The sequence below is a fragment of the Cucurbita pepo genome, chromosome LG12 (assembly GCF_002806865.2).
Source record: "Cucurbita pepo subsp. pepo cultivar mu-cu-16 chromosome LG12, ASM280686v2, whole genome shotgun sequence".
In the NCBI taxonomy this organism is placed as follows: Eukaryota; Viridiplantae; Streptophyta; class Magnoliopsida; order Cucurbitales; family Cucurbitaceae; genus Cucurbita; species Cucurbita pepo.
In genome coordinates this window covers 5,312,119-5,330,778 of record NC_036649.1, presented here as the reverse complement: position 1 = coordinate 5,330,778, position 18,660 = coordinate 5,312,119, and the positions used below count along the sequence as shown (strand labels likewise).

General features: G+C 35.1%; 1 protein-coding gene across 1 annotated transcript; it reads left to right on the top strand.

Moving 5' to 3' along the window:
* Positions 1-381: 381 nt before the first annotated feature.
* Positions 382-2,113, top strand: LOC111807327 (protein SHORT-ROOT-like). The gene is made up of 2 exons (XM_023693001.1): positions 382-873; positions 1,067-2,113. The coding sequence occupies exons 1-2, from the start codon at positions 418-420 to the stop codon at positions 1,988-1,990; spliced, it is 1,380 nt and encodes a 459-aa protein (XP_023548769.1). The 5' UTR covers positions 382-417; the 3' UTR covers positions 1,991-2,113.
* The last annotated feature ends 16,547 nt before the right edge of the window (positions 2,114-18,660 follow it).

Genomic DNA, 18,660 nt, shown 5'->3' with positions numbered 1-18,660 from the left:
TATTTTATGTTTGGATAATGTTTGGGTAATGTTTTAATGGGATCGTAACTTGAAAAGTTATTTCACTTTTATCACAGACACGTCGTTTTTTTTCAAATCTATGTTACTCAAAGATGAAATGTATAAATCTAAACGCCTTATTTGTTACCAAAATTGAAGCTTATAAAAATTCGTAGTGCATTATTTTATTTTATTTTTTTAAATAAAATTAATTTCAAAAAAAAAAAAAAAAAACTTTGAATAAGCCCAAGTATTAAACAAAAGCTTTTTTCAATAAAGTGTTTATATAAATTTATTTTATTTTATTTTATTTATTTTTTATAATTTATTTTTGGGTTCAAAAGGGTGCTCCTTCCATCAATCAAAATTGTGAAACATAGCCTTTTTTTAAATTTTTTATTTTCTCCATAAGAAATTATGGACATAACTTTTTTCACAGCCAAAGAAGCCCCCACAACCTTCTTCAACCAAAGCCATGATCATCATCATCATCTTCACTTCTCCAACTTAGACATGCAAAGCTCCACCAGCCATTCCTCCGAGTACTCGCCCGAACAATCTCCGTCCGCTGCTGCTGCTGCTGCTGCTACTACTTTGGCCGCCACCGGAAAATGGTCCTCCACCCTTCTCAAGGAGTGTGCTAGAGCCATCTCTGAAAAAGACTCCAACAAAATCCACCATTTTCTTTGGATGTTGAACGAGCTAGCTTCCCCTTATGGTGACTCCGATCAGAAAATGGCTTCCTACTTCCTCCAAGCTCTCTTCTGCAAGGCCACTGAAACTGGCCTCACTTGCTATAAAACCCTTGTCGCCATCGCCGACAAGAATCATTCCTTCGACACTTCCCTCAAGCTCATCCTCAAATTCCAAGAGGTTTGTTCCAATTCGATTAGGTTAACATAAATTTAATATCTTGTTCGATTCTTCTTTTCATCGGTGAGTTATGTTATGATCAGGGGTTGAGTGAGAATTTGAACCTTCAAATTTAAAAGAAAAAGGTCGAATTTTTATGTCAAAAAATTTAAGTTAAGCTAATGGGTTATGGTAAATTTGAATTTTATGTCAGGCAAGTCCATGGACAACATTCGGGCACGTCGCATCGAACGGTGCGATTCTCGAAGCTCTCGAGGGAGAAACCAAGCTCCATATCATTGACATAAGCAACACCCTTTGCACCCAATGGCCAACCCTACTAGAATCCCTAGCCACGCGCAATGATGACACTCCACATCTCAAGCTCACCGTGGTCACAACAACAACCATTGTTAAGTCTCTAATGAAGGAAATAGGGCAAAGAATGGAGAAATTCGCAAGGTTAATGGGAGTCCCGTTCGATTTTAACCCGATAACGAATCTCGAAAACTTAACCGACCTTACAAAAGAAGCACTCAAAGTAGAAGAAGATGAAGCCATTGCCATAAATTGCATTGGAGCTTTAAGAAGAGTGAGAATTGAAGAAAGAAACAATGTGATATCAATGTTGAAATCATTAAAGCCTCGAGTTTTAACAATTGTAGAGGAAGAAGCGGATTTCATTAGCTCAAAAAACAACTTCTTGAAGTGTTTTGAAGAATGTCTTCGATTCTACACTCTTTACTTTGACATGTTGGAAGATAGCTTTGTGACAACAAGCAATGAGAGATTGGTATTAGAAAGAGAATGTTCAAGAAGCATTGTGAGGCTTTTGGGGTGCGATGAAAGTGAAGAACAAATGGGGAGTGAGAGAAGAGAAAAAGGAAAACAATGGAGCAAAAGGCTGAAAGAATCAGCCTTTTCATTAGCTGAATTTAGTGAAGATGTATTGGATGATGTTAAGGCTTTGCTCAAGAGGTACAAACCCGGTTGGGCGCTTCTGCGTCGAGCCACCATCACCACCACCACCACCGCCGCCGCCACCGGAGAAGTACACGAAAGAGACGACGATTCATGTGGAGTTTACTTGACATGGAAGGAAGAACCAGTGGTGTGGGTTTCAGCATGGAAACCCTAGAGGAATATGTCATTTACTATTATAATACCACTCTATATTCATAAAGGAGTTCTTCATTTTGTATGAAAATTGTTATATATATGTCTAGATTTTGTATTCAAATTCTTAATTTCTTGGGGTGTTTTTTTAATGGTTTTGCTTGGTTCTTCTTTTTTGTTTATGGATGGACTTTGCTTAGTTTCATATGAGTAGCAACTTCATACATTGTATGATACCAATATCAAGCAATAGGAATATTCTATGGAGTTCATATATAGACATACATATAAATTTAATCAACTTCAATATTTCAAGATTCCTTTGGTAATAATAACCCAAACCCATTTTATTTTTAGTATAATAATACACAAATTTAACCTAGGGCTTTGAAATTTCCTTTTTCTTAAAAAATAGAAACAAAAGAGAGAAGCTAACCAAACAAAATTGGTTTCTTTTAAGCAAAAATGTAAAGTGGGATAATCATTATGTTTAAAAAAAAAAAAATAAACTCGCTTACCCATAATTTATCTAATATATTATTATCGAACCGAATCTTTAAACGATCGAAACAAAATATCAGGGTTTGGTCGTTCGTGGAGGACAAAGGCTTGAAATTAGTGGTTGAAATGGGAAGATATATACACAAAACTTTATGATTCTTTTGTAGGTAGCAAATGAAAGGTGGTATGAATTTTTGTGGTTGGATTTATCAGCTTGGGAGATGGGAAAACAACATTCATATCCATATATATTAGAGAGAACAAGAGAGAGATCTAATAGCTTTCAAGTGTTTATAATATATGTTCTTCAATTATATGATATTAGTGCTGACATGTCATAAAAAGGGAAAGTTTGGGAACAGGGTTTCAATCATACATGTTTTGAGTTCTTCACTTTTACATATTTTAAATCAATTTTGTAATTCAATTATTTCCTTTTCTCTTATTTATTTATTTATTGAGAAATATAAAAACATTTTCTTCCCAATTTTGAAAATATATTTGTAATATGTAACCATGTACCAAAAAAAAAAAAAAAAAGTTAAAAAGATACCTTTTTTAAAAGAAAAAAGGGGGAAAAAAAATAAAAAAGGCAACTTTATATTAAATTTAAAACATGGTGATATATATTTAATATGTTACCAAAAACTATAATATTTGTAGATGAAATGAAAATTGGAGCATTCTTAAAGCTAAATTATTAATGATTGAGTAAATAATGTTGAAGTTAATGAATTTGGAAGCAAACTTTATAGAGCAAATGGCTAATCATAATTTTCACTTTATGATCCAATAATGCACGAGTTGGGCGAGGCATCCAAGCAATTCCTTTAGGAACCCAAACACGTAAAAATGGGCGAAGAGATTGTCATCTTTTTCTTAAGTTAAGCAAGGAAAATGATTGGCTGTAAGGGGTGAATGTAATTTCTTCAATACATGTTTAAAATTTTATGTACAAACATTCGAATCTTTCATGTAATAGTTCAAGCTCATCACTAGCCAGCAGATATTCTTTGTTTTGACCTGTTATGTATTGTCGTTAGTCTTACGATTTTAAAATGCGTCTTCTAGGGAGAGGTTTTCATATCCTTGTAGAGAATGTTTTGTTCCCCTCTTCGACCAATGTGAGATCTCACAATCGACTCTTTTAAGGGCCAACGTCCTAACTGACACACTGCTCAGTGTCTGGCTCTGATACCATTTGTAACAGCTCAAGCCCACCGTTAGTAGATATTGTCCGCTTTGACCTGTTACGTATTGTCGTCAGCCTCACGGTTTTAAAACGAGTCTACTAGGGAGAGGTTTCCACACCCTTAAGAGAATGTTTTGTTCCCCCCTCCAACCAATGTGAGATCTCACAATCGACTCCCTTGGGGGCCAGCGTCCTCGTTGGCACACAACCCAGTGTCTGACTCTGATACCATTTGTAGTAGCTCAAGCCTGCCGTTAGTAGATATTGTCCGCTTTAGCCCGTTACGTATCGAGTCAGCCTTACAGTTTTAAAACGCGTATACTAGTGAGAGGTTTCCACACCCTTATAGAGAATGTTTTGTTCCCTCTCCAACCAATGTGAGATCTCACAATCGACTCCCTTGGGGGCCAGCGTCCTCGTTGGCACACAACCCAGTGTCTGACTCTGATACCATTTGTAGTAGCTCAAGCCTGCCGTTAGTAGATATTGTCCGCTTTAGCCCGTTACGTATCGAGTCAGCCTTACAGTTTTAAAACGCGTATACTAGTGAGAGGTTTCCACACCCTTATAGAGAATGTTTTGTTCCCCCTCCAACCAATGTGAGATCTCACAATCGACCCCCTTGGGGGCTAGCGTCCTCGTCGGCACATCGACTGGTGTCTGATTCTAATACCATTTGTAGTAGCTCAAACCTGCCGTTAGTAGATATTGTCCGCTTTAGCCCGTTACGTATCGCGTCAGCCTTACAATTTTAAAACGCGCATGCTAGTGAGAGGTTTCCACACCCTTATAGATAATGTTTTGTTCCCCTCTTCAACCAATGTGAGATCTCACAATCAACCCCCTTGGGGGCTAGCGTCCTCGTTGGCACACGCCCGATGTCTAACTCTGATACGATTTGTAACAGCCCAAGCCCACCATTAGTAGATATTGTCCAATTTGGCCCGTTACGTATCGCCATCAGTCTCACGGTTTTAAAACATGTATGCTAGGGAGAGGTTTTCACACCTTTTGAAAGAATGTTTTGTTTTGTTCCCACCCTTGATGGGTTAACAAAATAGGGTATATAAGTAGATTTTTGAAAGGAGAAAAAAAGTGGGAGGTGGGGGTGGTGGGGGGCTAAGGCTCCAAGGGGAAGAAGTTGAATAGATTACTGAGAAAGGCAAATTGAAAATAAGTTGACATAAAGATGGGAAATGGACCCAAAAGGAAGGCTTTGTGGGAAGCATAAGTCCTACCGACTTGATCCCATGTTTGCCTTTTGGTCCATTGATTGGAATAGCATATTTCGCTTCAATTACCACACATTTGTATTGCCTTTAACCCAACATTATATAGTGGGAACCCAACTTTTTGTAGCTTTCTCTCAGATAAGGATTGGTACTACGACCAACCCTTTCCCCCCCTCTTCTAACTTTGCTTTGCTTTATCAAATTATATATACACATAATGTGCATTCTATATCTTTCCTCTCTTTATACCTACGCAAAACCCTTTACTTTTGGCTTTTTACTTCCATACTTTGCCCTCTCACTTCCCTCCTTTTTCATTTTTGTTGCTACATCTTGTTTTTTGGTTCGTGGAGTTTGCATCATTTTTTGTTCCTTCATGTTTTCAAAATGTGTTTGGTTTCTAACTTAGTGGTAAATGAGAAGAATGCAAAGAAAGAATGCAAGAAAGAGAAATTAATTACGCCCAAAGGCTTACGCTTGATTGAGTTAGGTCTTGCATAGTATATGGTCCGACTCTCTAAATTTTGATTAAGAATGAAGATTTGAATATACTGAGCTTGATTTTGTGTTCGAGTCATAGATAAAGGAAGTTCATTATGAGTTGTTGGGTCATTCTTTTCTGTCGAGAGAGATTTCTCTATATTTGAGAGTAATCTTTAGAGTTAAGAGTCCAAATTTTTTTATATGATACCCTAATGGTGATTTCTCACAAATTTCATTAGGAAACTCGAGAAAGATTCAAGTCAAAACTTGAATTTTTGGGAAGTTTGAACCTTCCGTAAGAACTCAATTTTATCTAAGTTTGTTTTAAAATATCTTAGTTTGCAATGAGTTTAACGTTATAAGAAAAATGCTTTGATGAAGATGAATAAAAACTCTTCAAACTTTTGAACCAAGTCGACTCGAGTATGATACAAGAAGATACAAATTTGTAAGAAAAAAAAATAGATTAAATCAAAATTTTGATGATTTTTGGAAAATCGAGTGCAAGGGAGAGAAGTCGGAGCCATGTGTTGAATGGCAGATGAAGTAGCGTGCTTGGATCAAGAGCAGACACATGTCAAACACAAAGAGTAGAGTTGTGTATGGTGATAGTTGGAGATCGATCCTACCTGATCCACATCCAACCTTCGGAAGAACCAAACCACACGCCACTACTTTGACCCATGGTCCAAAAGCCGCAAAGGCCTTACATGAATCTCACATTATGAACCAATGACAGAGACCATAGGATATGTTGACACATTTTCAGCAAGAGATTCACCTTGATATTACCTCATGCAACCACCTTCTCTAGGTCAATATTAGGGTGAACTCTTGAGAATGATTAGATAGTAATTTTATTTCCAATATTTGACCTACCCTACCCCTGTTGGAATAAAACTACAAGATTTAAGATAATAGATTACATTTACCAAAAGATCATTAAGGTTGTTAATAATGTTCTTGACCCAACTGATGGTAACTAAATATTATAGGAGTAAGAGTTATTTTGGTATAATGTTTGGTTGAAATTGTCTCATTTTAGTTAAGTAACACTTGACATATCATACCATGGTACTTGTTCTAAATCACTAAAATATCATAGCATTAGAAACGATAGGAGTCATTTTATAAAATTGTTTGTTATCTATGCTGAAATCGAAGAGATAGTTGATTTGTTTGTAATTATATATTTCAAATGTTAAGTTCATTTTCTCTCCATGGTTTAATTTTCAAAACTAATAAGTTAAAGATTGAGAAAATTTTACTATATAATTGATCCGATAACCAAAAAGCTTTGTTCATATCTACTCAATGAGAAAACATATGAGATGTTAAGTTAATAAAAGCTAAATTTAGATAGTTATCTAAATGATTTAGAAATTAAGTATTACAAAATTCAAGAAAAATGATGTGAAGGTATAACTGGAAATGATTCCTAATAAGCTACGACAACAATCTTGATATATATATATTTTGAAATTTTTAGGGGAGAATAATTGAATCACCTCAATAATTGATATAAGAACTATTATCAAGATTTGTCCTTCATTACATTTATATGTAATTTTTGGAAAATACTTGATGATATAGAATAGATTCTACTTGTTGGCACTAGGAAATCAATCTTAGTTGGTGTCGTGGGAGACATTAGGATGTCATTAAGTAAAAATTGTTAGTAAATGGTGCACATGGTGTTCTTAGTAACCAGAAGAGAAATTCGAGAAATTCAATTTCTCAAACTTTATTAGTAAGTAGTTCACCGGATATGAATTAGTTTGAAATATTTATATAATGGTTTGAAAAAAAAAAACAAATTGTTTTCATCTTTTGATGATACTTGTTTTTGGGTTCATTTGAGTAACAGTCAAATTGAATCAAATTAAAAGGCTAGTGAAAGGTCATTTTCTAAACGCTAAAGTTAATTACTTTACATATCTATAGATTTTTCATGCAAGATAGTCATTGGGCTTTTATTGAATAAGGTATAAGCCCAAAGAGCATTTTGGACTAACTCGACAACTCGGACCAATCCAACTCGAACTATAAGGGTTGGATTAGGTTGGATTAACATTTCGGGTAGAGTTGAGTTCATTTTTCTAAACTCGAACTAAATCGATTCGATTTCGGATTCATGGGTAAAACTTTTGAATTGACCATTAGTACATTTTATACTATTTTAAAATAACTATTCACAAATATATTTTTTATCATATAATTTAAGATGTGTTAATTATGATTTATACCTCCATTTATTTTGAAACAAATCATTATAGTGTTCATAAACAAACCTATTCTAAATTCTAACGTATTTATTAATTATTTGTTATATTATTATATTACAATTTATATATATTTTTATTTTTTTAATAGTTTAAGACTTCACGTATAAATAAACATATTTCAATTAAAATATTTTTATATATTTTTTATTTTTATTATATACACTACCACTAATCATTTCAGGATCTATTCTTATATTTTTGTTACTTTAACCAATTCTCAAGAAATGTAGGTATTTAGTTGTTTATGACATCATCGAACTATGTTAATGTTACAATTTTCGGTCGTTGTTTTTTATTGAATTTTCGCTCGTTGTTTTCTATTGATTTTTTTTTTCTTTGTGAATAATTATAGATTGATTTGTGTTTGTGTGAACTTGTAATATATTTTTATCTAAGATTGTTTCAGAATAATTATAAATTCTAGATAAATAAAACTTAAAAAAAAAAATTGACAACCCAACCCAAAAATAGAGGGTTGGGTTGGGTTGGGTTGTGAAAAGTTTCGTGTTGGGTTGGGTTACCAATCCAACCAACCCAAACTTTTAGGTTGGGTCAAAAAAATCCCTTAACCCAACCCAACCCAACTCGGACCATGTACACCCCTATTAGTCTCATGAATCTAAAAACCAAAGAATATTAATAATATGTTATCAATTTGAAGGATAATTATTCAACATACAAGTATCGTTACCAAATGCAACCTAGTCTAATTTTTTTAAAAGTTCAAGAAAAATGAGACTAAAGTTGAAATCCATTTAGGTAAATCTATTAAAAAATAATAATTCGACCCTAATAAATAGTACCAGAATCTTGTGAAATTGTATTCCAACTCTAACCATAGTACAATTTGGTAAAATTGTGACGTAAGAGGAGAAATCAAAACTATATTAGATATAATCAAATATTTTTTAAAAAATAGAATTATACACCATTACCAAACTCTCGTTAGGATATGAATATGCAATTGGAATTAAATATATATACTCAAACAAATCCAAAGAGATTGAATAGGTTCAAAGTTATGTCGAATAGAGAAAGATTTTTGTATGACAAATATAAATTTTTTTTAAAAAGTTAAAAAAAAAATTACATACATCTTTAATAAGGGAGAATTAACATTAATATCAGTTAGATTATATCGGTTAAACTAATGATATGACCAATTAAGTGAAAAATAAAAAATTTCTCTCGAGTCTCGAGTATGATTTTGATTGATAAAACATCGCAGCAGTGACTAAGATGACTTTTAAGGACAATCATTTTAATTATATATAAAAGACTCTCCAGACTAAAGTACTTGAGGGTCACCTAGAATGTCTATGATTACGAGACATGTCTCAGCTTCTTTAGAGCAAGTAGGAGATTGTTGGGTATAGAATATGTCCTAGGACACATATCTCACAAGCTAAATGGGAGATTGTTGGGATTTATGCCCTAAAGCCTCATAATTAACTATTTAGTTTTTAACAATAATTTTTATTATTTTATTTTTAATTTAATTGTTATGGTATAAAAATTTAAGATTATTAATGTAATATTGAATAGTACGTAGTTGGCATACAAGAGGATTGTGTTCACCTAATAATCTAAAGTGTCTGTAGTATGTAGATAAGGTGGGTGCCTTATCCTAGTAACACTATTGATACGACCCACCTTGTAATCGTTACAAATAATTTGATCCAAATCATTCATGTGGAGACATGTAAGTGGTGGTATCCTACACGGTGAGTTTGTATAAGACAGAACCAAGAAATATTTAATCTCTCTTTATAAATTCATTAATTGAGAAATAAATATTTCAGATGATGATCATATGCAACTTTATATTAGTATCGAGTGAATTATGAACTCTTTCCTTTAAGGGGTTCGTCCTTTAATTTAAATGGGTGAGAATGACTCTTTTAACCAATTCAATATGCCTACCATTTTTGGACGGACCAAATAGAGAGTTGGAAACATAATATCATAACATGGAATTCACTCCTTTCCATACAAGGAAAGTAGATGAGTTGTTCGGTTAGTATGATTTTAGGACTTGAACAATGGGGCCTCACCCTCTCATTTGCGACTTGGTTTATGATTGAATCATTAACAAATTGTTTATCAGAGAATCAGAGGTACTTAATGTGAAAGAAGTAATTACATGGGTAAAATGGACTTTTGACTCAGCTGTAATTATGAATAACTCGTGAATGATCGACTTGCTTGTAATGATTATATAAATAGACATAACTTATCTTACAGTACACAAGAGTGCAACTCTAAATCTCCAATAGAGTGACCTATAGTTAATAGAAATTAATTAATTAAAGAGTTTAATTAATTAATTTTATATTATTGGAACTAATAATCTCTAGGTACCTAAGGTCTCTGCTTGCTCATATAACCTTAAAAGGTTCAATTTAATTAAAAAAAATCGAAAGATTCAAATTAATATTTAATATATTAGATATATATGGGTTAAATTAATATTTAATATATTAAATATTATTAAAAGAGAAAATATATTTATTGTATTCGATACAATTTAATATTAAATCAACTAATGTTTGAAGTTGGTATGAGATTCAAATTAGTTAAATATATATTATGATATCTTATAATATTTAAATATTTTTATATAAGATATTATATCTTAATATATTAGATATTCAAATATATTGTTTAACAAATATTTTATTAGAGTCCTTGTAAATAAGTCGTGCTAGTTGAATCCAATAATACACTAATCTCTTCTACTTTCTCTCTGCGAATAAAACTACCTCTCCATAAAATTCTCTATAAACTCTCTTCTCCGATCTCTTTGGAATTTTCTTTAGCGAGGCTTTCAGAAGCTTTAATCTTGTGTCTGTGTTCGTGTCATAACAAGGAAGAACTCGTGGAATGTGAGAATACTCAATAGTCTTGTAAGCTAGGGTTTCTACAAAATTAGGGTTCTTGCTCTCCTATTTATTGTTTTGTTTTTATTCTTAATAAAAATCAAAACTGTTCTCTTATGCTTCCGTTATATGGATGAAGAGTTTGTTCCCTTCAATGTCGAAGGTAGATAAATTAGAGATAAATCTTATACTTGCTGGGGCTCAAAGGCGAGCACTGCCCGCCTACTTCCGTGCGAGTGTCTGCTTGTGGCAGCCCTCCCAATTGTGTTCGTGTGGGGCGCATGGAGCACTGTTGTTTTCATTTGTTCAGCTTTGATTGGCAAATTTTCTATCTCGGTTTCTATACTAATCCTATTTTTGTGTGATTTAGGTTCCACTAGAGAAATTTAAAAAATTTTGAGTACTTTTCTAGCAAGAAATTTAATTTTGAAAGTCATGCGACAACCAAGTAGCTACACGAATTTTAGGCAAATAATACTTATAGGTATCATTTGGATATGTATGCATGATAGAAAAATTCTCCATAAGTTGATGAACTCATCCTGATTAAAGCTTAGAGTGATTAGTTAAGTATGAGAATAGTCACACATGTTGTAGGGATTTGAGAATCGTTCCTTAGTTGTTGTATTGGACTATTTATTGTTGTTTAGTTTATAAATATGTCGAAGAGAGGATGTTTTCGCCTCGTTGATTATGTGCGACTTTCTGCCTGACTTATTGTACACTGGCTATAGGTGATCAAATATGTGTTCTCATTATAGAGATTAAATAACAATAACAAGATAAGATTAGGGCGTTAGAGACAATTTGGCTAGATGATGTCCGAAGGACACGATGCCTCCAACAGACCGAGAACCTTGAGATCGTGAGTGGTGATCAATGAGCCCAGACCCTGGTGTTCCTAGACCAAGCTAGTCTCAAGAAGTCATAATAGAGAAACCTAGGGATGATAGTCTACGTCTAAGCCGCTAACTCGCCCTAGGGACTTAGAGGACCACCATGGAAACCCAGAAAGACAAAGGTAGATCCTCATACCGTTAGCGGTTCATACAGTGTCAATAAAGCTTCAACTTTCCTTTCCACTTTAGTACTAGTATCGTCGAGCCAAGCATAGGCCGGTTAGAGTTATGTGATTGTCAGTTCAATTAGATTGTCCTACACAACAGATATGTCTTGAGAGAGGAGTCTTGAGAGAGGAAATAGAATCACACTAGTAGCCTTAATAGCTGGCAAGCTCAGGGGGTCGCTCCCCCAATCTTAGGTGACTAGATAGTCTAAGGTAAAGAATTTATCTGCTAACCTCTTATGGATGATGAGCCTACTAGCATACACTATACGGTTCACACTCGAGAGAGTTTTATAAGGTACCCAGAACACTGGTTAATCGCTGTCTAGACTAAGCTAGTTACCTAAGCTTGTGAGATGCAAGGTTTGTTCACCTAGAGCTTAGAAAAAAATTTGTAGTTCCCTATTAAGTCAAAGATATAACGAGAGGCTACAAGTAGTTTGCTATTGATATAATTTTATTCTCACCCATTCCTACCTTTGTTTTCGAGGTAAATGATGTTGCAGGTGGAGAGAGGGATTTATGGGGGAGATTTGCAGCCATAGAGTGAAATTTAATTGTATTTCTTATTGATTTCATNTCGTTTTTTTTTTTTTTTTTTGGGTTCCATAATGAGTTTTAGTTGATCTAGTTTTTGAAACCTAAAAAATTTGGGACGTGACAATTTGTTTCCTGAGTTTTGTCGTGACTTTTCAGATATATGTTTATTATCCTTATTTGTTTTAAAACTCATAGCATTATGATGAGTGGAAATCAATACAAGGGGAGTAAGATTCGGATTACCTTGTTAATCGAATATTTTAAGGCAAGAACATTGTTTGAGATTTGAATCACTATACAAGCAAGATCGATCATGTCTAGCTTGAATGATTCTTGTTAATCAAATATCTCAATGTAAGAACACTTGTTTGAGATTCGAATCACTTCACAAGCAAGATTGATCATGTTGAGCTTGAATGATTGTACATGCAACCTAAACTACATACAATTGCAAATAAACTTAGCCATTGACGTAAGAAAGCACAAAGGCTCCTTTTACTATATTTTCCAAGTCTGCTTACAAATACAACATATATGGTTTTATATAGCTTCAAAATAAAACTATTAAAGACATTCCAAGAGTTGTAACATTCATATTTTAGGGTCATAATTGACCATTACGTAAATATAACTTAAAGTAAATCAAAAGTCTTAAAATATATTAAAAAAATACAATCACTCTAAATTACTCTAAATTGTAATCCACCCAAAATTTATAACGCTGAAGCTTCATTATTCTTAAATGTGTCATGAATTGAAATATTTTTGATAATTTCAACCGCATTTTCATCACATCTTCGTTAAAATATATTGTATCATTGATGTTTTTTTGGTTCATATCACATTAGTATTGTCACGATTTTAATACCTCAAATATTGGGTTGCGATAAAAAAGACATGCAAAATAAATATAAATATAAATATGATAAAATTTATGCAATTTAAAAATAAAAAACATCACAATTAAAAAAAAATGGAAATATGATACAAATATATAGCTTGTGCAGAGCACAACAATTTAACAATAAATTTACTATGTGGCTTCATCGAATCTCAAGGGAGATTTGTCTATGCCAACTGAACATCGTTTGTGCACAATTCAAGCTTGTTCGACCACACACATTGCATATGTGTGCATGTTCAATCATCTACGGCACAACCGACTTGCCTCCACATTAGGCCAAGTCATTCGTCTCGATCTTGTCTCTACTCGATGTCAAGGTCTCTTACTGCAACATCACATCTCATCATGTCATCTTAGTTTCCAATCGACATGATCCACATGTCTTGACATCATCCTAAGTTTTGGGGTGTCGTCGGTCATCACTACTCACTCGATCATGCCATCGAGAACCAGCCCTCGGGTCGCTCATCCTATCGGGACATCCTGAACATCCATCCATCTAGGTTCTACCAAGGTATTGGCCCTCTAGTGCCCATGTCATGTCATTCATAGATATCGTACTGGTTAGCAGGTACATATATCAACCTCTGACACGGGGTTGGGGCTCAATACTGGCACACTTGTGCCGCTCGGTGCGGTCCTTGAAAAACCTATTTCAAAGAAAGTTGTCCGAGACACTCATCTCGGCACGCTCACTCTCACTGTGACACACACGTGCCACAGGGTAGTTCTCGTAGACCACAAGGCCCAGGGGTGGTGGAGAACTGAGACCATTCCTCCCCTGTAGTACATTTTGAGCCATTTTCACTACTCCATGCATAGACATGTTTTTGGCAAATGGTCAACGATATCATGGAACGTCCGTCCGAGGTTTGATTGACACCAAATTTGGCGAGCATTCATATTTCATATTTTCTTCTAGATCTCTAACTTTCGAGGTTAAGGCCTGAGACCCTACCCGACCCTTCAACAAGCTTATTTTTTCCACTCTTGTCCATTCAATGTCTCTATATTGCTTATGCCTCGACTGGTTTTCAATGCCCATTACACCATCTTCATTGGTCACATCATAGCACTCATCTAAACCCTCGCGTGGCCGGATGGACGCCACTTGAGAGTCGCCTCTTTACTTGTTGCAACCTGAATGTTACAACCTACTCTTTTCATAATTAAGTTAGGACACCCGGAAGTTAAAGTGACTTTAGCCTTGGGAAAGTAAGGTCGACCTTTGCCTTGGGCAACCCTGCACATTTGGCATTGACCCAAGTTACATCTTCACTTAGGCCCAAATGAGCCCAAGGTATAATGAAACTTGGCCCAAACCGTTGGTCACATCAACTAACATTGAGGAGACAAAAAAGGGTAGGATTTGGATATATATGGAAAGGAATTATTACTTTAGGAGCATTGTATTGTATACTACATTATATTTTTAGGACTTTCCAAATGGAGATGCAATTAGAGTCGACAAGGCAAATGGAGATGCAAATGCAATCGCATGTTGACGAGAGGGATGAGGCTTTTGAGTTATCAAAACGACTTTCTGGAAAAAATGAAATTGAAACTCAAAGTGGCTCTACCTCTAAAGTATTGGATGTGTCAAACAAGAGAAACTTTGAAGCGTTGCTTGAACGTCATAGGCTTCGGTTAGACCTATTTACGCCATCTGATTTAGATGCAATAAAGAAGGATGTGGATGAATTGTTTCATCTTAAAAATCAATACTCCTTAATGGAAGCTAACTTGGAGGCAGAACTTGCTCAACTAAAGCATGACATAGTTCCCAAAAATCATGCGGAGTGATAAATGTTTTAGTGATGTTCTTATTATTTCTTTCCTTATATTTTTAGTGGTCTTTATTTAATATATTTTCACTTTTGTCTGTCCGTTAGGGCGAAAGAAATCGAATTAAATAGGTTCTTGATTATTTTACTTTTTATGTTTCATAAGTTCAACTGGTTCAAAATCCAACATTAAGTATGACATTGAATCATAAGATGTAGTGCTCATGCAGTGTTAACAGCTTAAAATATTTAACCACTTAGACCGTTATCATATTAACCTCAAATACTTTCAATAATGTCAAACGAACTTGTGCATGCGTCTAGAGGAAAAAGACCTTGGCTAGTCTTGGCTTAACCTAGAAACGGGATGGACTCGTTGGGGTGCTATGCTTCTGTGTTGTCCGAGCCTATTTTGCTTCGCACATGGACCCGCGGTTGAGGCTGAAAGATATGGGGAAGAGAGGAGATATTTTAGCGAAGGCGGGAGTATAATCTAACCGTTTCTAAACTTGTATTATTATTAATGTCGTTTGTGACTTTGTAGATCTTCCAAGCGGAATTGAGTGTGTAGACTAGAAGTTAACAACTCGATATGATCTGCTCTCCTTAAACGTGTCCAAAGATGAGGAATCACACAAGTGCATTAATCAACACTAGGCATCAAACTCACCATGCTTCATCACCTCACAACCTAGGACCAGATCAAAACTCATGTTATATCTTTTGCTCAAGTTTTAGAGGAGCCCATTAATGCGATTGGGGGAAGAAATTAAAGAACAAATTCCTAATGTTTACTTTCAAATCTCTATATATATTTTTTTAGATACTATATTTAAATCGATTGAAAATTCAAAGAGGAGTCCATTAATATCATCGAAGAAATTTTCATTGTTTGGTGAATTAAAGTCCTCAATAGTTTATTATAGAATTAAATTCAACAAGCTTTGGCCCAATCATATATGATCAAATGCCAAGAAGAACTTAAATAATAATTCTTGTCTTTGAGCTTCTTATTGTACATCGCTTAAGCCGTTAATCTATATATGATCCGCGTGACTTATCGTCCTTATCTTCCATTGGATGAGTCTATCCATCGCATATAGGCTTTAAGGACATCGTGGACCGAGTTCTATATTGAATGATACTAGAGAAAGAGACCTATTATTTTTGTTACTTGTATTTGTTTATGTCTTTTTGTACTTGTAGTAGTATAACAAGTAGTGCTCTAAGGGGTACCTTAAGTTAAATTATTAATCGTCCATACATAGTAACAAAAATTAATATAGAAGGAATAAAACATGTTTTTAATAATTGTCTACTATATACCCAATTTAGATTATTTATTTATGAGTTTAATAGAATATTAGGTAAGGAACTCATCAATTTGGCAAGTCTGTACAATCTGCATGGAAAATAGGAAAAATGCATGGTAGCTAAAGATTTTTCTTGCAACTACACCAAAGACAGAGAAATAAAAAACGAAGGGTCAAACTCCACAAACTCCTCGAACTCAATATTCGAGGCTTCAAAATTTGGATCGTGACTAAAAATACGAGAGCGAACACAATTAAAAATAAATTAAAAGAGAGGAAAAATAAAAGATAAAAATATGGTTTAATTAAGACCAGGGAGAGAAGTTTAATTTTTAAATATTCCAAAGGGGTTACAAATATAAAAGGAAATATAAAAGACTCCAAAACAACTAAAAATGGACTGATGCTCCGACCTCCTCTGTGACTGCACAACTCTCGAACGCTCCTTCACCTCGACCGACAACCTGTGAACACTTGAAAAAGATAGGAAAACAAGGATGGGTATAAAAATTATACTTAATAAATCACCTACTTGTAATCTCTCATCACATCCTAGGCTTAACAGATTCCCACGAACTTCCCATTGACTCTAGGACGTCTGGTTCTGATCTTATCCTCTTGGGACTAGCACCTTGGAGCTTCTCTAGTTCTCTGTTCTTTCTTTTAAACCCTCAGAGTTCCCTTATGTGTGAATGATCAATGACCTACAAGGAGCTACCTCAAGCATGGCTTATGAGACTACTTGGTATCTTACCAAGGAACTGAGTTGCAACCCCCTAGGTCTATAATAGTCCCCCTCATCAGGAAGGGACTACCCTTCCCTTATCCCATCCAGCTAAACGGTCTGTACGACGTGGGTTCACGTTTCCCATGCGAAACGACTAGGAGCAGTGGATTATGATCAGGAACCCCTGATCCCCCACGAAGCTATGACATTGTTCATACAGTTGCAACCTAAGGGTACTGCTAAGGTGGTTCGTATGTCGTGGTGGTCTGTTAGGCTTCTAAGGGAAAGATTAGGTCTATACTTAGTGACTTGCACTCTAACCACAAATCCATCGACTTATCATAAATGTGGGTCATGGAAATTAACTAAGTGTGCACAGAACTATCATCTAGCATCATCATATTCAAGCAAAGTAAACATACATGTTCAACGGGGCGATAACATCCATCAAGCTCATGTAGCGCAGAGTTCACAAATTATCATCCTTCTTTTGGCATGAATTAAACATCTACATAAATAGCGAAAGCTTAAAACATAATTGTAACACTCAGATAATTCTCATAATACTTCATATATTACATCCATACTCATAACAACCAAATTACCTACATTCAATCATGGAAATCTACCATCTAAGGTGTTGGGTTTTATGTCCTAAAACTCATAGTTTGTAAAAAAATAGGTCGTTCACCTCATTACAGTTCTTGGAAAGAGCCCTCAGAATACCGATATCATACACGTTTTTCGACCAAGTTTCTTCATCGATCTTGTAGAGTAATCCCCTAGATGAACATATTAAAATATTAGATCACGAGTCAATTACATTAACACCATCATAAGGTAAATACACTAGCATGCATGCATTTCAAGCAAACCCTACAAATATTGTTTCCTATAAATACGTACCGTGACTTACTTGATTGACAAGTGCCCTTCTGTTAAACGTTAACACACACTTAGGGTATCCAAAAATATTGATTTTTCTCAATTAGGTCCTAAATCACATAAAAATATGATTAGAATTGAAATCAGAATGAAAATCTGGCGAACAAAACTCAAACGGGTCAAAAAAATGCCTAACACGCGCCTGCCGTTCGCGCTCCAGGAGTGTCCACTCATTGGTTCCACACGATAGTGCCACACGCGGAGCACATTTCTGCAGTCGTGGGTCACGGATCGGGTGTCAGGCAGTAATTCAGGTTGGACCAGCCGGCTGCTTCGCTTGGTCGTGGGTCGGTACACGGGTTTGTGGGTCGGGTCAGTCACGTGTCATGAAAAGGACAAAGCTGCATTGCTCCACGTGGTGTACGAATCCACCCAAACTCGACGTGTGTCCCTCTCTGGTCGAAACGTATTTCTCCTATCGCCGGCGGACACGTGGCTCATCGAAAAAAATCTCTTCTCTCCTCTTCTCTCCTGGCAGAATGCGAAATTCCATTTTGGATTAGATTTCTTTCCATTTTCTCTTTTTCATATCTTTTGATCCAGAATCCAAATCGATATAATTTTTCGGCAAAGTTATAGATCGTGATTCAAACTACATCTCGATATTTGATGAATTTTACTTCAATACAGACCGAAATATGAGCGTTCAAAATAGGTCGTTCCCTAGTTACAATTCTTCGAAAGAGCCCTCAGAATACCGATATCAGTCACGTTTTTCAACCAAGTTTCTTCACCGATCTTGTAGAGTTATCCCCTAGATGAACATATTAAAATATTAGATCACGAGTCACAAAGGATGGTCTCGGATGTTACCTAAGAAATGGATGAAATGGGACTCCGA